The 17,500-nt window shown below is 44.0% G+C and overlaps 2 protein-coding genes across 2 annotated transcripts in view; both read right to left on the bottom strand.

Annotated features, from left to right (window-relative positions):
• Positions 1–5,013, bottom strand: part of misp3 (MISP family member 3) — an 11,763-nt gene extending 6,750 nt beyond the window's left edge. Inside the window, exon 1 of the mRNA XM_026911331.3 lies at positions 1,282–5,013. Within this exon, the coding sequence (XP_026767132.3) occupies positions 1,282–3,547 (2,266 nt within the window). The 5' untranslated portion in view covers positions 3,548–5,013. The remainder of the gene's footprint in view (positions 1–1,281) is intronic.
• A 2,040-nt stretch (positions 5,014–7,053) lies between these two features.
• Positions 7,054–17,500, bottom strand: part of palm3 (paralemmin 3) — a 40,975-nt gene continuing 30,528 nt past the window's right edge. The window contains exons 2-7 of the mRNA XM_053232021.1: positions 16,684–16,735; positions 16,412–16,492; positions 14,489–14,607; positions 11,356–11,449; positions 10,142–10,172; positions 7,054–9,620 (exon numbers count right to left, since the gene is read on the bottom strand). Of these exons, the coding sequence (XP_053087996.1) occupies positions 8,380–9,620; positions 10,142–10,172; positions 11,356–11,449; positions 14,489–14,607; positions 16,412–16,492; positions 16,684–16,728 (1,611 nt within the window). The 5' untranslated portion in view covers positions 16,729–16,735 and the 3' untranslated portion in view covers positions 7,054–8,379. The remainder of the gene's footprint in view (positions 9,621–10,141; positions 10,173–11,355; positions 11,450–14,488; positions 14,608–16,411; positions 16,493–16,683; positions 16,736–17,500) is intronic.

Here is a 17,500-nt window from a genome sequence, read left to right as displayed (position 1 = left end):
GCTGCTGCAATATTTAGTAATATTTTCCTCACAAAAAAATTTAATCTAACTTTGTTAGTTCATGTGCAGTTCATTGTGTGGATTCTGTTCTGAAAGTCAGAGAGGTTCTCAATAACGTTTAATCAGGAGCTAGCTCACAGAATGCTAGCTAACTGGCTAATTAGCGATTAGCATAAGAGATTAGCGCGCTCCATATTCTCACACACACACACACACACACACACTAAACCCATGACCTCCAGCACTATGTTCCAGATAACAAAGCTTTATCTTTACACTTTATTTCTTTATACACACTTTGAAAAAAACTTGTTAGCAAACTATAACTATATAAACATTACTTGTTTAGCTACATTAGCATTAGCCTCGTAGCTTCAGCTGTTTCACTGCATTTGTGTTAAAAGGACTCGGTTTAAAGCTGACTGACCTCCACGACTGATTAATCCCTTATTTACAGTTAGATAATGTAGAGAATGCAGAGTCTCACACACACACGCACACACACACCTCACGCACACACACGCGCGCGCACACACACGCACACACACCTCACACACGCACACACACACACACGCACACACACCTCACACACACCGCACACACACCTCACACACACGCACACACACACCTCACACACACGCACACACACGCACACACCTCACACACACGCACGCACACACACACACACCTCACACACACACACACCTCACACACACACGCACGCACACACACACACACCTCACACACGCACACACACACACCTCACACACACACGCACACACACACCTCACACACACACCTCACACACACCTCACACACACACACACCTCACAGAGCTCTCTATTGGACTTTACAGATAATGTAGAGAATGCAGAGTCACATACACACACACCTCACACACACACACATACACACACACGTATACACACACACACACACACACCTCTCACACACACCTCTCACACACACACATACACACACACGTATACACACACACACACACACCTCTCACACACACACATACACTCACACACACACACACACACACACCTCTCACACACACACACACATGTACACACACACACACACCTCACAGAGCTCTCTATTGGACTTTATAGTGCACTACTTAGGGAGTAAAAGGCACTGTACACTATATAGTGTGTAAAATCTCACTTCTAGGGTGAAGTGCACTGAAATATGACTCCCTATTAGTGATCTAGTGCACTTCACTCCCTGTGTACCCTACATAGTGTCTACACACACAAACACACACACACGTACCTGGTGTGGTGTTCAGGTGTTGTCCCGGTGTGTTTGCGTGGCTGTGTGTTGGCGTGGTTCTGCTCGGTGACGCTGTGACCTTTGACCCGTTGCCATAGAGACTCATCCTCTGGTTGCGCAGTTCTTCCTCTCGCTTTTTCGCTTCCTGAATGTCCTTATGCACGTCTGGAAGGAGGGACAGCGACGATCTCAGCTTGAAGAACGGGTTCTCCTTCAGCTCTTCACCGTTAGCCGTCTCGTTTTGGACTTGTGAGTTGCGATGAAGATCCTCAGGTGAAGATCTGACGCTTCCTGAGTCCATCGCAGTCACCGGGTTGTAAACCTGCCTGTTGGTGTGTGAAATCACTGTAGGATTGTTCTCGATGATTATCACCTGCCGATCCACAGCCTCCGAGAACCCTGGACCACGTGGTTTTGGGTTCTGGAACTGCAGGTTCCTTGTTGGTTCCTTAGAAGATTCCAACATGTTGTCATCCTGATTTCTTTTGATCTGGAGATCTTTGGGTTCCTGGATGGCTTTTAATCCAGAATTTTGGTTCTGGAAAAAGATATCCAGACTTTTCCTCTGTTCTTTAAAAGATCCAGAGACCTCAATGTCCTCACTATCTCTGGAGGTCTGAAGATCTTTATTCTCCTGGAGGGATTCGAACAGGAGTTTCTTCTCCTTCAGAGATGAGAAGAGTTGAGGAGAAGAATCCAGCTCCAAGTGACTTGTGTGTTCCTTAGATGAGCAGTCCTGATTTCCACCATTGATGATCTTGCAGGATGAAACACAGGATTTTCCCTCGTTCTTCGGCTCCTGAACAGTTCTGAATGTCTCATGATCCTGATTTCTTGAGATCTGGAGATCTTTGGGTGAAGTTTCAATGGGCTGGAATGGGGAATGGTTCTGGAAAATCATTGCCAGGCTGTTTATGGGTTCCTGAGTTCTGTCACTGGAGATTTGGGAATCTTTGGATTCCTGGAAGGCTTCGAAGAGAAGTTTTTTTTCCTGTAGTTGTCTCACGGTACCTTTGTCGTAAAATCCAGGGAGCCTTCCGAGCTTGACCAGCACCTTCTCTCTTTCAGCTTCAGCGTGGATCTCACGCTGCATCTTCTTCCCAGCGAACTGGCGCTCCTTGCCGTGATCCTTCACTGACTTCTCTGGGAGATCTTGGGAGAGGATGGACTTTCTGAGTGGGATCTCGATGAACTCCTTGGTCTCGTCCAGGCCCCGCGAGCGGCGAAGGCTCTGCTCTCGTTTGAAGGCGAGGCGTATCTCCCTCTCGATTGGCGTCTCGTTATCCGACATGCTGTTCAGGGAGAAATCAGCAGACACTCCGCTGTCACTTTGGTTGTCGTCATATTGATCCAGGTCCATGTTTCTTCTCCGTTCTCTTCTCAGATCTTCAGCGTGTCTCTGTGTTTCTTGTCTGATCTGCACTTTGTCTGATCTCAATCCTGTCTCGTCCTCTCTCTCTTCACTCTCCCTCTCTGCCTCCCTCCACCCTGCTGCCTCTATTATCAAACACTCACTGACCATAAAAGACCTGCAGCTCAGGTTTCCAGGATCTCTATTGGCTGTCTCGTCGGCAACAGTTTCTAAGGGAGGAGTTGATTTGCACACCTGTTGCACTTCCTGATTCTGAGCCGGATCAGGAGTCTCAGACGCCCCCTGCTGGTCACCTCCGCTCTTTATCCTCCTCTCATCCTGATCCTCTGACAGGAACATGATGGAATCCTCAAGAGACTCAGTTTTTTGGTCCAGTGATGATTGATATGTTTGATGTTTGTAACTCCGCCCACTTCCTGTTTTCTCATTCAAACAGAAAGCTTTGCTGTCATTATAAAATGTAAAATCGAGCCCTTGTTCTTTGAAAGGTTCATCAGATAATTCCTGTATGAGCTCTGATTGGTCTGTTTGTGAAGTGTCACGTCCATCACTCCACACACCTCCTTCATTTTCACACTCCACCATTTCGGGCCACTTGTGATGTTCCATTACGTCATCCGTGTCAGTCAGATCGCTGTTTGGCGTCACAGCTCCATCTTCTGGCACAAACGTGGCATCACAATGACAAAGTACAGCTTCTGCTCCAGTCTGGGATTCAGTGACTTCCTGTTCAGAAAGACTGGAGCGTGTTTCCTCTTCCTGTGCCCGAGGAGCCGCGTGTCCTCGTCTTCCTACATCGTCTTCAGCATCACAATCTCCTTCCATCCACACTCCGATGCTCCAGTCGTCCTGAGATTCCAAACTCGGCGAGGAACGGGAAGAATCGGACGCCATGATGCTGCTGAATCAGGAAACGTTAAAAAAAATATATATATATATCAAAAAGAATACTCAAGAATATTTTTTTCAATCTGTGACACAAACACTTAACTAAAATACTAACGATGCACAATTCCGGATACTGAGCTTCGATCCTGGTTCATCATTATCCTGAAATGAAGTATTGGATTATAGTGAGATCAGATGTGAGATATTTTCCAATCTAATCCTGTCTTTTAGTCTGATGAAATAACAATTATGGTTAATTGATCATTTAGACAAAAATGGAGATGAAAGAAGTCATGTGTTTGACCTGTATGTACAGTAAGAGAGCTTGTAAAACTACAACAGTGAAATAAAGACCTGAACACGTTAAACACACGACGCTGACACGTCTACACCGCGCTAACGTCAGCGCATTAGCATGACGCCGTGTTATTAGCGAGCAGCAAAGCGACAGCTGATTTATTTTCCATTTTTGGCAACATGCGACATTTAAACTGAAATTCTCATTTCTACACAAATCAGATGTGAAGCTGTAAAGAAGCGACGAATCCAAACGATCGGCTCGAACGATTCCTCGGACTGATCCTGCGGAGCGTGAGGTCCGACGTTTCTTCAGTTCCCCGCTTCAGCTCCCAGCTTTAGTTCCTACTTGCGATTAGTTCCTGTTTACTGTCTGATGCAAAAATGGAAGAAAAACTTATAACCATGGTTTCATCTTATCCCATCATATAGGATATTATATCAACATTATAATATTACTTTGTGTTTAATTAGATACCTTTAGGAACTAAACTAAACGCCGGACAGGCCACACCCTCATAATTTAGATCTTTAAAGATAATTTAAATCTAATAATTTAGAGTAATGTATGTGAAATATCTCCCTTTCTGACTGCAGATAATGTTTACAGTGTTTACAGTTTATTATTTTTTTTTCTTGCTTAGAGCACATTAATCATCTTGCACAGTCTTTTCTCTGTGTTTAATGTTTACAGTTTTCTACTTTTGTACTCCGTAAGAGTTCATTTATCATTTTTGCGCCGCGTCTGCGTAGGAGTGTGTAACTGCAGCACAGGAATTTCACTGTATATAGAAGCGTAAAGCTCTCTTTATGCACATGACAATAAACCTGAAAGCCACAGCGAGAGTCGAGTGATTAGTGTGAGTGTAAGAAGTGTGAGTGTAAGAAGTGTGAGTGTAAGAAGTGTGAGTGTAAGAAGACACAGGTGTAAATCAGGAGGAATTTCATTCATTCAGTCACAGAGGGTTGATGATGTGAGGAATTTTAGTTATAAAACACTTTAACGATTAATCTTCAGAGGTTTGATGAAGGCGGGCCGAGTGTTTTTACATGCTGTGATTGGCCGAGTCGAGCAACATCCAGTAAACAATTACAGCACTGATTAATCAAATAACAATCCTCAGTATGGGATCAGTATCACGTCTCGACTGACTGCGTGTGTGTGTGTGCGTGTGTGTGTGTGCGTGTGTGTGTGCGTGTGTGTGTGCGCGTGTGAGCGTGTGTGAGCGTGTGTGTGTGTGCGTGTGTGTGTGTGTGATATGCTGAGTGGATAAGAGCGGTGTTTATTCTGTAAGTGTTAGTTACATAAGGAACAGATGAACAGTGTTTAATCAGATTAACATCGTCACAGTGAAGAGGATCTGCTTCTCCACTTGGGAATTAAACTCACACATTATACATGCAGAATAAAAATCTATAAAATCTGAAGTAAAATTATTCAGTGTAAAAAACACAGTTAAAGAGAATGTAAAATAAATACACTAAACTTTAGTACTAATAAACTATAATAAACTTTCATTATCAACATCTACTGTTACTACTGCTAATAATAATAATAATAATAATAATAATAATAATATTATTATTATTATTATTATTATTTCTGGGGCAAATTTATGGAAATCGTCCGCAACGTTTCTGCTATTCGATGTGTATTTTTTTGTTGATTGTTTTCCTCTCACAGCACCACACGCAGTGTTTCATTCCTGTGGTACTGCAGGGAGATCACACTGGAACCAATTTTACATATAAATAACACACACACACACACACACACACACACTCGTTTACTTCACTTAATAACATCATCTCTGTAATAGAAACAAAATTTATATATATAAATGTGGATTTTAGAGATTTATGACATCACTGCACTGCGGAAATATTTCTAATGAAATTTAAACTTTTTAAACGGAACAGAAGAAAAAAGTTCAATTCAGTGTCATGTGTGTTACTGTGTGTTAGTGTGTGTTATTGAGTGTGTTAGAGTGTGTGTTAGTGAGTGTGTTAGAGTGTGTGTTAGTGAGTGTTAGTGCGTGTTAGAGTGTGTTATTTAGCTGTGATTTAGTGTGTGTTATTAGGTTTTAGTGTGCGTTAGTGTGTGTTGGTGTGTGTTAGTGGTGTGTTATTTAGTGTGTGTTATTGAGTGTGTTAGTGGTGTGTTAGTGTGTGTTAGTGGTGTGATAGTGTGTGTTGGTGTGTGTTAGTGTGTGTTAGTGGTGTGATGGTGTGTGTTGGTGTGTGTTAGTGGTGTGTTAGTGTGTGTTAGTGTGTGTTGGTGTGTGTTGGTGTGTGTTAGTGGTGTGTCAGTGGTGTGTTGGTGTGTGTTAGTGTGTGTTGGTGTGTGTTAGTGTGTGTTAGTGGTGTGTTAGTGTGCGTTAGTGGTGCGTTAGTGGTGCGTTAGTGGTGTGTTGGTGTGTGTTGGTGGTGTGTTGGTGTGTGTTGGTGTGTGTTGGTGTGTGTTAGTGGTGTGTTATTGGTGTGTTAGTGAGCGTTAGTGTGTGTTAGTGGTGTGTTAGTGTGTTAAAGGAGAAAATCACACTCACCTGTTCATCAAAAACACGACACGATGTAACACATACCAGAGGACAGAGTGTTAATGCTGTAATCAGATTTATACACAAGCGCACACGCGCAGACACACACGCGCACACACACGCACACACACGCACACACACACACACACGCACACACACACACACTCCCTCGAGTTCTTTAAGCCCTAATGCAGAAATATCATAAATACAGAATTATTAATACAGGCACAGTGCACTACAACTACAACAACAACAACAACAACAACAATAATAATAATAATTTATTTTAGCTAACTAGCTGATGTGACATTAACATATTCAACACTTCTGAGTAGCCATGCTAGCTGTGTTAGCGGTGATGCTAAGTGTAATAACAGTGTAATTTCTGTTTGTTTTTTCTCAGTAATCTTCTAACACGTCTGGTTCTTTACACCGTTAGCCTCAGACGTTCTGCGCTTCCAGAGTTGCCTAGCAACAGTGTTCCCTTCAGTTAGCATGCTAGCAAATTTTATTAACTACAGCACCCCCACACGCGCACACACACACACACACACACACACTCTCACACTGTAAATTATACAGTGATTAAAACTCACACTCCATTGTTTACAAACTCCATAAACTTGTTCTAAATAAGTCCATAAACATTTTTTTCTACTTTAATGAAGGATAAGACAATAGTTCAGGGATTATATATTTATATTTATTAAAACTATAATGTCAGGAAATATCAGAAAATAGTAAAGATACTGTAACATTATAAAGTATAGCATTAAAAACACTGCAAAAAAATCCCAAAGGCATGAAGGAGATACTGTTCAGAAGCGTATGACACTCTGCGCTCTGATTGGCCGAGAGCAGTACGGAATTAACGAAGGAAAGAATGTATACGGAATAAAAAAGATCAGCTGACTGAAATGTTGAGTCTGACATCTGATTTATTTAAAGTATTTAAAGTGGGTGGGATTATTTTATATATATCTATATGGCTTAATAAGAGTATAACTGTTTCAGATTTCCTTCGCTGTCTACGTCACACTGAAATCCTCACAGTTACAGTCTGAAATGAATGGTTTAGTCTGAGATGGCCAGCAGGGGGCGCCGTGCTGAAGCTGGAGAACTGCAGCCGGCTGCACCAGCAGAATCTAAACTCTGTTGTAGGTTAGTCTGAGCGAGAGGACGCTGTGCTCACGTTTACAAAATACTAAAAAGTTATAACTTAAATCTTACGCCTACAACGTAGTAGTGTAACATCTTCCGTAAAAACACAACTACTCTGTAATTCTGTTCAAAGTTCACGAGAGTAAAAAAAAATGTTTACAGACAACATACTTTTGTAACAGCAAAAAAACAGATCATAAGATGGGCCACAAATCAGCTATTTTTCTATCCGATTATTTATCGGACTCTTCAGCTAGCGTAAAACGTCTGATCGAACGGATATCGCTTGCAAGATACAGTACATCGCAAAATATTTTTAAAAAAGTTCATGTAAAGTACTTTACTATCATTCACGTTCACATCATACGTTTTGAAATTTTGCAACCGCTTCGTTATCTTTCATCGCTAAAATGATTTGTGTGAAACACACACACACACGAGAGACGCATCGCTTTATTGTAAAGCGAAGTCGATTTGGAGTTTGTTGAAATGACGGAGTTGAAGGACACGCGTCGCTCAAAGGAAATGAAGTAAATGTTTACGTAAATGTCGAAATAAATGCACTTCCTGTTTATGTCTGATTTTATTTCTGATTGGCTGGTGATGATGTAATGCCTCGCTCTGTGTGACAGTTTTGATCTACGGTCACGTTACGCACTACGAATGTTACTGTAGCTTAAGCGTCTGTGGTGTAACTGAAACTCTGCACTGTGCTAGTTTTAAACTCTGCTCAGTGTGAGGACCGACTCTGTGATCGAACGTTCAGCTGGTGCAACCGGCTGCAGGACTGTGAAGTCACATGACTGTCAAAGTCACATGACTGTGGAAGTCACATGACGCTGATCACATGACTGAGCAGCACTTGCAGGTTTTCGTCTTTGCCCCCTCGGCCTGGTTCGGGTTCGTTGCGTCTGTCAGTGGTTCCACTTTCGCGGCCAATAGCGGCTCTTCCTCCACCGTGACTCCGCCCAGTGGTATTTCCTGGAACTCTGCTGCGGCGTTTGCGGAGGACGAAGCGGGACCCGGGGATTTCTGAGCACCGTTAGGATTCAGGGCTGAAGCAGGCGGCGTGACAGAGACGGGTGGTGTCTCCACGGCGCCCCCTGGTGTTTCGGCGAGAGACTGTGGCTGTGTTCCAGCTGCTGCACTTTCCTGCTCAGGAGCAGCTGCTGGATCTGCGTCTGCTGTTAAATCTGTGTTTAATGCTGATTTTGTGGCTGAGTCTTTGGTTGGTTTTGTGTCAGAATCAGCGTCAGTGTTTGCGCTCGTTTCTTCATCGGCGTGTGTGATTACTTTTACTTTGGCGTCTTCGTTTGATGAATCGATATCTGTGTTTAGTTTTCCTTCTTCTTGCTCTGTAACTTCACCAGCCTCAGTGAACATTTCTAGATGATTCTCAACAGCTACAGCATTCTTTTTCTCTCGTTCTTCCACTCCTTCTTTCTCTTGTTCTTCCCCTCTTTCTTCCACTCGTTCGTTTTCTTGCTCTTCCTCGCTTTCTTTTTCTCGTTCTTTCGCTAGTTCTTCCTCTCGTTCTTTCTCTAGTTCTTCCTCTTGTTCTTCCACTCGTTCTTTCTCTCTTTCTTTCTCTAGTTCTTCCTCTTGTTCTTCCACGCGTTCTTTCTCTCTTTCTTTCTCTAGTTCTTCCAATCGTTCTTCAACTAGTTCTTTCTCTCGTTCTTCTTCTTTTTCTTCTTCTTCTTCTTTTTCCTCCTTTCCTTTTTCCTCTTTTCCCTTTTCTCTTTCTTCCTCTCGTTCTTCCTCTTCCGCTTTCACTTCCTCCCCCTTGGTTTGCGTGTCCTGGGAGTCTTCGGTCACTTCCTCTCCCTCTTCCGTGATGATCACTCGCTCTGCGCGAATGACCGCACTGACACCATCATCATCATCATCATCATCATCACACAAACCCTGCCCAGGCTCCGCCTCCGTATAACCCAGGAATAGAAGAGTCTCCGCCCCTTTGCTGTTGTCCTTAACATGCTGAAGAGGGGCATTGTGGGATTGCTTGTCTCGTGCAGTGCCGTTGGTGAGAGACGTGTCAGGCGAAGGGTCCGTGCTTTTCTCCTCTCTGTTCGCTGAACTTCCTGTGGAGCACAGATCAGACCGAGATCAGGGTCGTGTCCTAAACATCTCCCTACTTCATATGCAGGGAAATAAGTAAACTGTAATAATCTCTCTAATATCACTTATAAACTAGTGCACTACGTAGTGAGCAGGGTTTGATTTAGGACATGCAGCAGGAGTAAAGGAGGTGCAGAAAGAAAGACTTCAGGGCTGGGAGGTGAGTGTAGTGCAGATGTAGTGAGTTTGGTTAACGAGGAAGTAAACGAGTCTTACCACATGAAGCAGTGATAAAGGAGAAGCTGGAGAAATATAGGCAGCGGGATAGAGAGAATAAATGAGAAAAAAAGAGAGAAAAGAGAGCTGAATTATTTTCTCTTTTTTCCATTAAAATGGAAGCTCGCTTAAGTTAAAGAACCAACAGTTATAAAGTAATATTTCAAAAAAGAAAAAGTTATATTTCTTTTTTAAATAATAATAAAGAGGGAAATCCAGCTTTAGTTTATTTTAGACCTGTGTAATGGGTGTGTTAGATAAATCTCACCTGATGGAGGCGGAGTCACTGCACTCGCTCTCTGTGGGGGAAAGAGAGAGAGAGAGAGAGAGAGAGAGAGAGAGAGAGAGATGGTTTAAGGCTGTAAGAGAAAGTATAATATGAAACAGATTCTGGTGTGAACATGTTCTAATGACTCACACACTTTCCTGTTGATAAGGAGCACACAATACAGTCTGGCTAGGTCACATAAGTGTGCGCTTAAACAGGAACACAACCTCAGCAGTGACAACAGAGAAACTCTTTTTCCAGAAAAACATACAAGTGTCTCACTCTCACTCTCAGCCTGCAGGGGGCGACATTTTCCCCCAAATACACATGAGGACATGTTTAAGGAGATTATTAAAGTGTTTTCTTAGGCACTTGTAAATCAGACGCTCCACAAAACAGATTAAAAACATGTGTAATCATTGATGTGGTGAAGTTTTCTGTAATGAGATGTTTATGTGACATGTATGGAAGGAGTCTCCAGTGTCAGCACTTTGTAACAGTCAGAGGTAAAGCTGTAACTTTAAGTTTTCCGGCTTCAGGACAGAGGAGTTTACGCTTCTTTGTGGTTTCTCAGTAACATGCGTAACAAGCTGCGTTTTTTTTTGTCTTATTAACTTGAAGAGAGAGAATGAATAGAGGCTGGTGAGGGAACGAGTGTTTATAGCTGCTATAACGTAAGCGACAACAGGAACTAACTCATTTCACTGACACTGAATACAACTATAATCGGATAAGAAGTATGATGTGTTGTTCTTTAATAAATAAACAAATGTAATTGTTGGTAAACTGCTGTGGTGTAAGAGGAATAAAACACCTGGGGAAAATAATCAGCGTCAGGGTGGTAACAGTAACTTCACTTCATCACACCACTGCACTGATTATTTTCCTGTAACAGCACTCCCCCATGTGTTCACACTCACACATCCATCTACAGCGTGGTGAACTGGAGGACAGTTACTTGTGGTACGATGGAGATCATTAAAAACGTTTAACTTTCTTTAGTGACTGCTGATTAATGAAGACTAGCTGTTACAGTTCCACAGTGCGGACAGCAGGGGGAGCAGCATTACCCACAATGCACTGCACCAGGAGCTCAGTGCCAGAGGAGATACGGTGACATTGTGTGTGTGTACAGAGAGGTGTGTGTTTCATGATCCAGTGCACAGAGTGTGTGTGTGTGTTTGTGTGTGTGTGTGCGTGTAAGTGGCTCTCACCTCGCCGTTGCCGTGGTGATCTGTGTGTGGCTGGGCTGAAGTTGAGCCGTCTTCCTTATGCTTGTGTGGTTTTTCTGTGATCTCACTTTGCAACCTGACACCCACACACACACACACACACACACACACACTTACTTATACACTTACATACATGTGGACAAACAGGTTTCACACACAACCCACATTTAAATGTACAGAAACACTTCAGAAAGAGAGAGGTATGAGGTTTGGGTTTAGAGTTTAAGTGTAGCATCTAGAGTTTAGTGTGCAGGGTTTGGAGTCTGGGGTTTAGAGTCTGGGTTTAGAGTCTGGGTTTAGTGTGCAGGGTTTAGAGTCTGGGTTTAGAGTCTGGGGTTTAGAGTCTGGGGTTTAGTGTGCAGGGGTTTAGAGTCTGGGTTTAGTGTCCAGGGTTTAGAGTCTGGGGTTTAGAGTCCAGGGTTTAGAGTCTGGGTTTAGTGTGCAGGGTTTAGAGTCCAGGGTTTAGAGTCTGGGTTTAGTGTGCAGGGTTTAGAGTCTGGGTTTAGTGTGCAGGGTTTAGAGTCTGGGGTTTATTATCCATGGTTTAGAGTCTGGGTTTAGTGTGCAGGGTTTGGAGTCTGGGGTTTAGAGTCTGGGGTTTAGTGTGCAGGGTTTAGAGTCTGGGTTTAGTTTGCAGGGTTTAGAGTCTGGGTTTAGTGTGCAGGGTTTAGAGTCTGGGTTTAGTGTGCAGGGTTTGGAGTCTGGGGTTTAGAGTCTGGGGTTTAGAGTCTGGGGTTTAGTGTGCAGGGGTTTAGAGTCTGGGTTTAGTGTGCAGGGTTTAGAGTCTGGGTTTAGTGTGCAGGGTTTGGAGTCTGGGGTTTAGAGTCTGGGGTTTAGTGTGCAGGGTTTAGAGTCTGGGTTTAGTGTGCAGGGTTTAGAGTCTGGGGTTTAGTGTGCAGGGGTTTAGAGTCTGGGGTTTAGTGTGCAGGGTTTAGAGTCTGGGGTTTAGTGTGCAGGGTTTAGAGTCTGGGTTTAGTGTGCAGGGTTTGGAGTCTGGGTTTAGTGTGCAGGGTTTGGAGTCTGGGGTTTAGTGTGCAGGGTTTGGAGTCTGGGTTTAGTGTGCAGGGTTTGGAGTCTGGGGTTTAGTGTGCAGGGGTTTAGTGTGCAGTGTTGAGAGTCTGGGTTTAGTGTGCAGGGTTTGGAGTCTGGGGTTTAGTGTGCAGTGTTGAGAGTCTGGGGTTTAGTGTGCAGGGTTTAGAGTCTGGGGTTTAGTGTTCAGTGTTGAGAGTCTGGGTTTAGTGTGCAGGGGTTTAGAGTCTGGGGTTTAGTGTGCAGGGGTTTAGAGTCTGGGGTTTAGTGTGCAGGGTTTAGAGTCTGGGTTTAGTGTGCAGGGGTTTAGTGTGCATTCTGGGTTTAGAGTCTGGGGTTTAGTGTGCAGGGGTTTAAAGTCTGGGTTTAGTGTGCAGGGGTTTAGAGTCTGGGGTTTAGTGTGCAGGGGTTTAGAATCTGGGGTTTAGTGTGCAGGGGTTTAGAATCTGGGGTTTAGTGTGCATTCTGGGTTTAGAGTCTGGAATTTAGAGTCTGGGGTTTAGAGTCTGGGGTTTAGTGTGCAGGGTTTAGAGTCTGGGTTTAGTGTGCAGGGGTTTAGAGTCTGGGGTTTAGTGTGCAGGGGTTTAGAGTCTGGGGTTTAGTGTGCAGGGGTTTAGAGTCTGGGTTTAGTGTGCAGGGTTTAGAGTCTGGGGTTTAGTGTGCAGGGTTTGGAGTCTGGGGTTTAGAGTCTGGGGTTTAGTGTGCAGGGTTTAGAGTCTGGGTTTAGTGTGCAGGGTTTAGAGTCTGGGGTTTAGTGTGCAGGGGTTTAGAGTCTGGGGTTTAGTGTGCAGGGTTTAGAGTCTGGGGTTTAGTGTGCAGGGTTTAGAGTCTGGGTTTAGTGTGCAGGGTTTGGAGTCTGGGTTTAGTGTGCAGGGTTTGGAGTCTGGGGTTTAGTGTGCAGGGTTTGGAGTCTGGGTTTAGTGTGCAGGGTTTGGAGTCTGGGGTTTAGTGTGCAGGGGTTTAGTGTGCAGTGTTGAGAGTCTGGGTTTAGTGTGCAGGGTTTGGAGTCTGGGGTTTAGTGTGCAGTGTTGAGAGTCTGGGGTTTAGTGTGCAGGGTTTAGAGTCTGGGGTTTAGAGTCTGGGGTTTAGTGTGCAGGGGTTTAGTGTGCATTCTGGGTTTAGAGTCTGGGGTTTAGTGTGCAGGGGTTTAAAGTCTGGGTTTAGTGTGCAGGGGTTTAGAGTCTGGGGTTTAGTGTGCAGGGGTTTAGAATCTGGGGTTTAGTGTGCAGGGGTTTAGAATCTGGGGTTTAGTGTGCAGGGGTTTAGAATCTGGGGTTTAGTGTGCATTCTGGGTTTAGAGTCTGGAATTTAGAGTCTGGGGTTTAGAGTCTGGGGTTTAGTGTGCAGGGTTTAGAGTCTGGGTTTAGTGTGCAGGGTTTAGAGTCTGGGGTTTAGTGTGCAGGGGTTTAGAGTCTGGGGTTTAGTGTGCAGGTGTTTAGCGTCTGGGATTTAGTGTGCAGGAGTTTAGAGTCTGGGGTTTAGAGTCTGGGGTTTAGTGTGTAGGGGTTTAGTGTGTAGGGGGTTAGTGTGCAGTCTGGGTTTGTCTGTCACAAATTCAATCTCTTTTGTATCTGTTCTAGTCTTGTCTCCAGCCCTGTTCCGTTATTGGTTGTTGCCCTATTGTGTGCACCTGTACTGTGTTTATTACGTGTTTACTCTGTGTATGTGAACCCTGCCGAGGCTTGTGTTCCTGTTTACTGGTATTCTTTGTTTTCAGGTTTCTTGACTCTTGATCATGGATCATGGCTTGCGTTACACAATCACAGACTTTTCCAGAGCTCATCAACAAACAATCAATATTTTCTTGTTTACTCACCACTAAAGTTTTAAACACCAGTTAGCCTACTGAGAGCCAATCAGATTGTGATCTTCAGGATTCTGATGCTTGTGACCAAACAAGCGTACAAAAGAAAACATTGTGGGCTTGTGGGCGGAGCCTCTGAGGCCAAGACTAGGGTTTTGTGTAAAGATGAGTTTAGGGTGTACGGTTTGGCTTTAGAGTAGTTTAGAGGAGTTAGAGTACAGGTTTAGGTGACAGAAGAGACAAAGAGAGAGTGAGACAGAAAGAGACTGGTGTAGAACTTACTTGTTGATGTGTGCTTCAATCTGCTGAGCTTGTGCACCCCAGAGAGGAGATCGAGGTCCTGCACTGTCTGGAGAAAGTAGAGGTCCCTCCATCAACCACTGATCCCTCAGAGACTTCCTCTAAAACACAAAGAGAGAGTGAGAGAGAGAGAGAGAGAGACAGCGAGAGAGAGCAAGCATATGAGAGAGAGAGAAACAGACAGATAGAGAGAGAGAGAGAGAGAGAGACAGCGAGAGAGAGCAAGCATATGAGAGAGAGAGAAACAGACAGATAGAGAGAGAGAGAGAGAGAGAGACAGCGAGAGAGAGCAAGCATATGAGAGAGAGAGAAACAGACAGATAGAGAGAGAGAGAGAGATAAATATAGATAGAGAGCAAGCGAGCGCGAGAAACAGAGAGAGAGAGAGCCCATCAAACATGTAATCTGTAAACTAATCAAAACTCTGCTGCAATTATTGACCAATCAGAATAATTTTACATCTGTAGACCTATCACAGCCCTGCTCTAACTGTAAAACAATCAGATTCATGCTCCATCTGTCAACCAATTAGAATCCTGTTTCAAGTCTTGACCAGTCAGAATCCTCCTTCATATGTAGACCAATCAGAATCATGTTCAGCATGTAGACCAATCAGAATCCTCCTGCAGCTCTCAACCAATCAGAGCCCTGTGTTTAGTGACAGAATGTGTTTTAAGGCATGCAGCATTATGTTTTGCACCTCTGTAACACACACACACACACACACACAAAACACACAGGAAAAGGAAAGTGTGTGTGTGTGTGTGTGTGTGTGTGTGTGTTATTCAGTTACATACAAGTATTCCCTCGTTGCCTGTGTACACAACCTGTCCAGCCACATTTAACAAAGAGAAACGCAACACACACACACACACACACTTCATACTTACACACATTTCACACACAAACACTTATGCCTTGAAGCAGGTCGGGTTTATAGCGGTCGGAAGAGGGAACGCCTTTGTGGTATGGGAACAATGGGAATATACACACACACACACACACACACACACACACACACAACTACACATTTCAGGAAAGAGAAATTATTCCCTAGACTTGCTTTTATATGCGCTAGTTACAGGAAGGATGTGTGTGTGAGAGAGAGAGCAAAATGTGTGTGTGTGTGTGAGAGAGAGAGAGGTGTGTGTGTAAGACAGAGAGAGAGAGAAGTGTGTGTGTGTGTGTGTGTGTAAGACAGAGAGAGAGAGAAATGTATGTGTGTGTGTGAGAGAGAGAGAGAGGTGTGTGTGTGTGTGTGTGTGTGTGTGTGAGAGAGAGAGAGAGAGAGAGAGGGAGATATATATATGTGTGTGTGTGTGAGAGAGAGAGAGAGGTGTGTGTGTGTGTGTGTGAGAGAGAGAGAGAGAGAGGGAGATATATATGTGTGTGTGTGTGTGAGAGAGAGAGAGGTGTGTGTGTGTGTGTGAGAGAGAGAGAGAGAGAGAGAGGGAGATATATATGTGTGTGTGTGTGTGAGAGAGAGAGAGAGGTGTGTGTGTGTGTGTGTGAGAGAGAGAGAGAGAGAGGGAGATATATATGTGTGTGTGTGTGTGAGAGAGAGAGAGGTGTGTGTGTGTGTGTGTGAGAGAGAGAGAGAGAAGTGTGTGTGTGTGTGTAAGACAGAGAGAGAGAGAAATGTGTGTGTGTGTGTGAGAGAGAGAGAGGTGTGTGTGTGTGTGTGTGTGTGTGTGTGTGTGTGAGAGAGAGAGAGAGAGAGAGAGGGAGATATATATGTGTGTGCGTGTGTTTTGTCACTGCAGCTTTTTTCCCTCAGCATGACCTAACATGTCTGATCACACCTCACACCCATAACACAAGCGTGTGTGTCTGTGTGTGTGTGTGTGTGTGCGTGCACGAGTGTGTGTGTTTGTGTGTGTGTGAGTGTGTGTGTGTTTGTCTCACTTTCAGTTGCTGCAGTCGGAGTTTCTCGTCTTCCAGTTGGCGTTTCGCTCGATCTTGTTCCTCCTGCAATCGCCGCTTTTCCTGCACTCACACACACACACACACAAAATGATAATATTCTGCCATGTTTTCTTGTGTGTGTGTGTGTGTGTGTGTGTGTGCATGAGGTTAGTTAGCATACTAAAACCTAGGCTTTGTAGGTAACAACTAGTTAGCTCGCTAGTAGTGATGTCACACGATGGAGCGTGTGATTGGCTGATTGCTGTACACACCGCTATCGCCTGCAGTCTCTGCTGGTACTTCTCCGCCTCGTCCATTCTCAACCTGTACAACAACAACAAAATAATATTAGTAGATCATCAGGAGCGGTTACCATGGTTACATTTAGCGCTCTTGCTAACACTACATATCATACAGCGTTCAAATAAAACTCCCGAATTTATATTCATCACTGTTCATGACGTCAATGCTAAGACAACACCGTTGCTAGGCAACTGGGAAGTACACACACTTAGTATAAGCTAGCTAACACGTGAGGTTAATGATTTAGCAAGCTAGCACGTAGCTGTTTTTGTGTTTTTTATACACAGTGAGAGCGGAAACCACACAGAACCATCCGGAACGTCAGTGTGAAGGTTCTGGAACCTTCTGAGGAACTAAAGAGCTGCAGGGTGGTGAGAACGCTGATCTGCTCCGACATCGTCTTTATAAAGCGACCTGATCGACGCTAGCTGCAGGTTTCTGTCGCTAGCCGGCTAGTTATATTTAATACCTCAGATTATGGAGCTGTTAGCTAGTTATTTACATTTAGCTAATGAACTCTGACCTCAGGAAGGTAAAATCTGTGATGTGGATGACGGGACAGCATCAAGAATCACATAGATAGATAGATAGATAGATAGATAGATAGATAGATAGAACAGCTGAGTATATATATACATACAGATCCCTGCTGAAAAGAAACAATAGAAACCCTCATAGAATCTGTAACAGTTGTAATGGGATGTTTAATGGTTTTAGTGGAAGCTGTAATGGTGCCTGCGGGTCTCTACTGGTAATTTGTTGCCTTCTATTGGTGCCACGTTATGT

The sequence above is a fragment of the Pangasianodon hypophthalmus genome, chromosome 2 (genome assembly GCF_027358585.1).
Source record: "Pangasianodon hypophthalmus isolate fPanHyp1 chromosome 2, fPanHyp1.pri, whole genome shotgun sequence".
Classification (NCBI taxonomy): Eukaryota; Metazoa; Chordata; class Actinopteri; order Siluriformes; family Pangasiidae; genus Pangasianodon; species Pangasianodon hypophthalmus.
The sequence above is the reverse complement of the archived record's forward strand: the minus strand, read 5'-3'. Positions and strand labels throughout refer to the sequence as shown.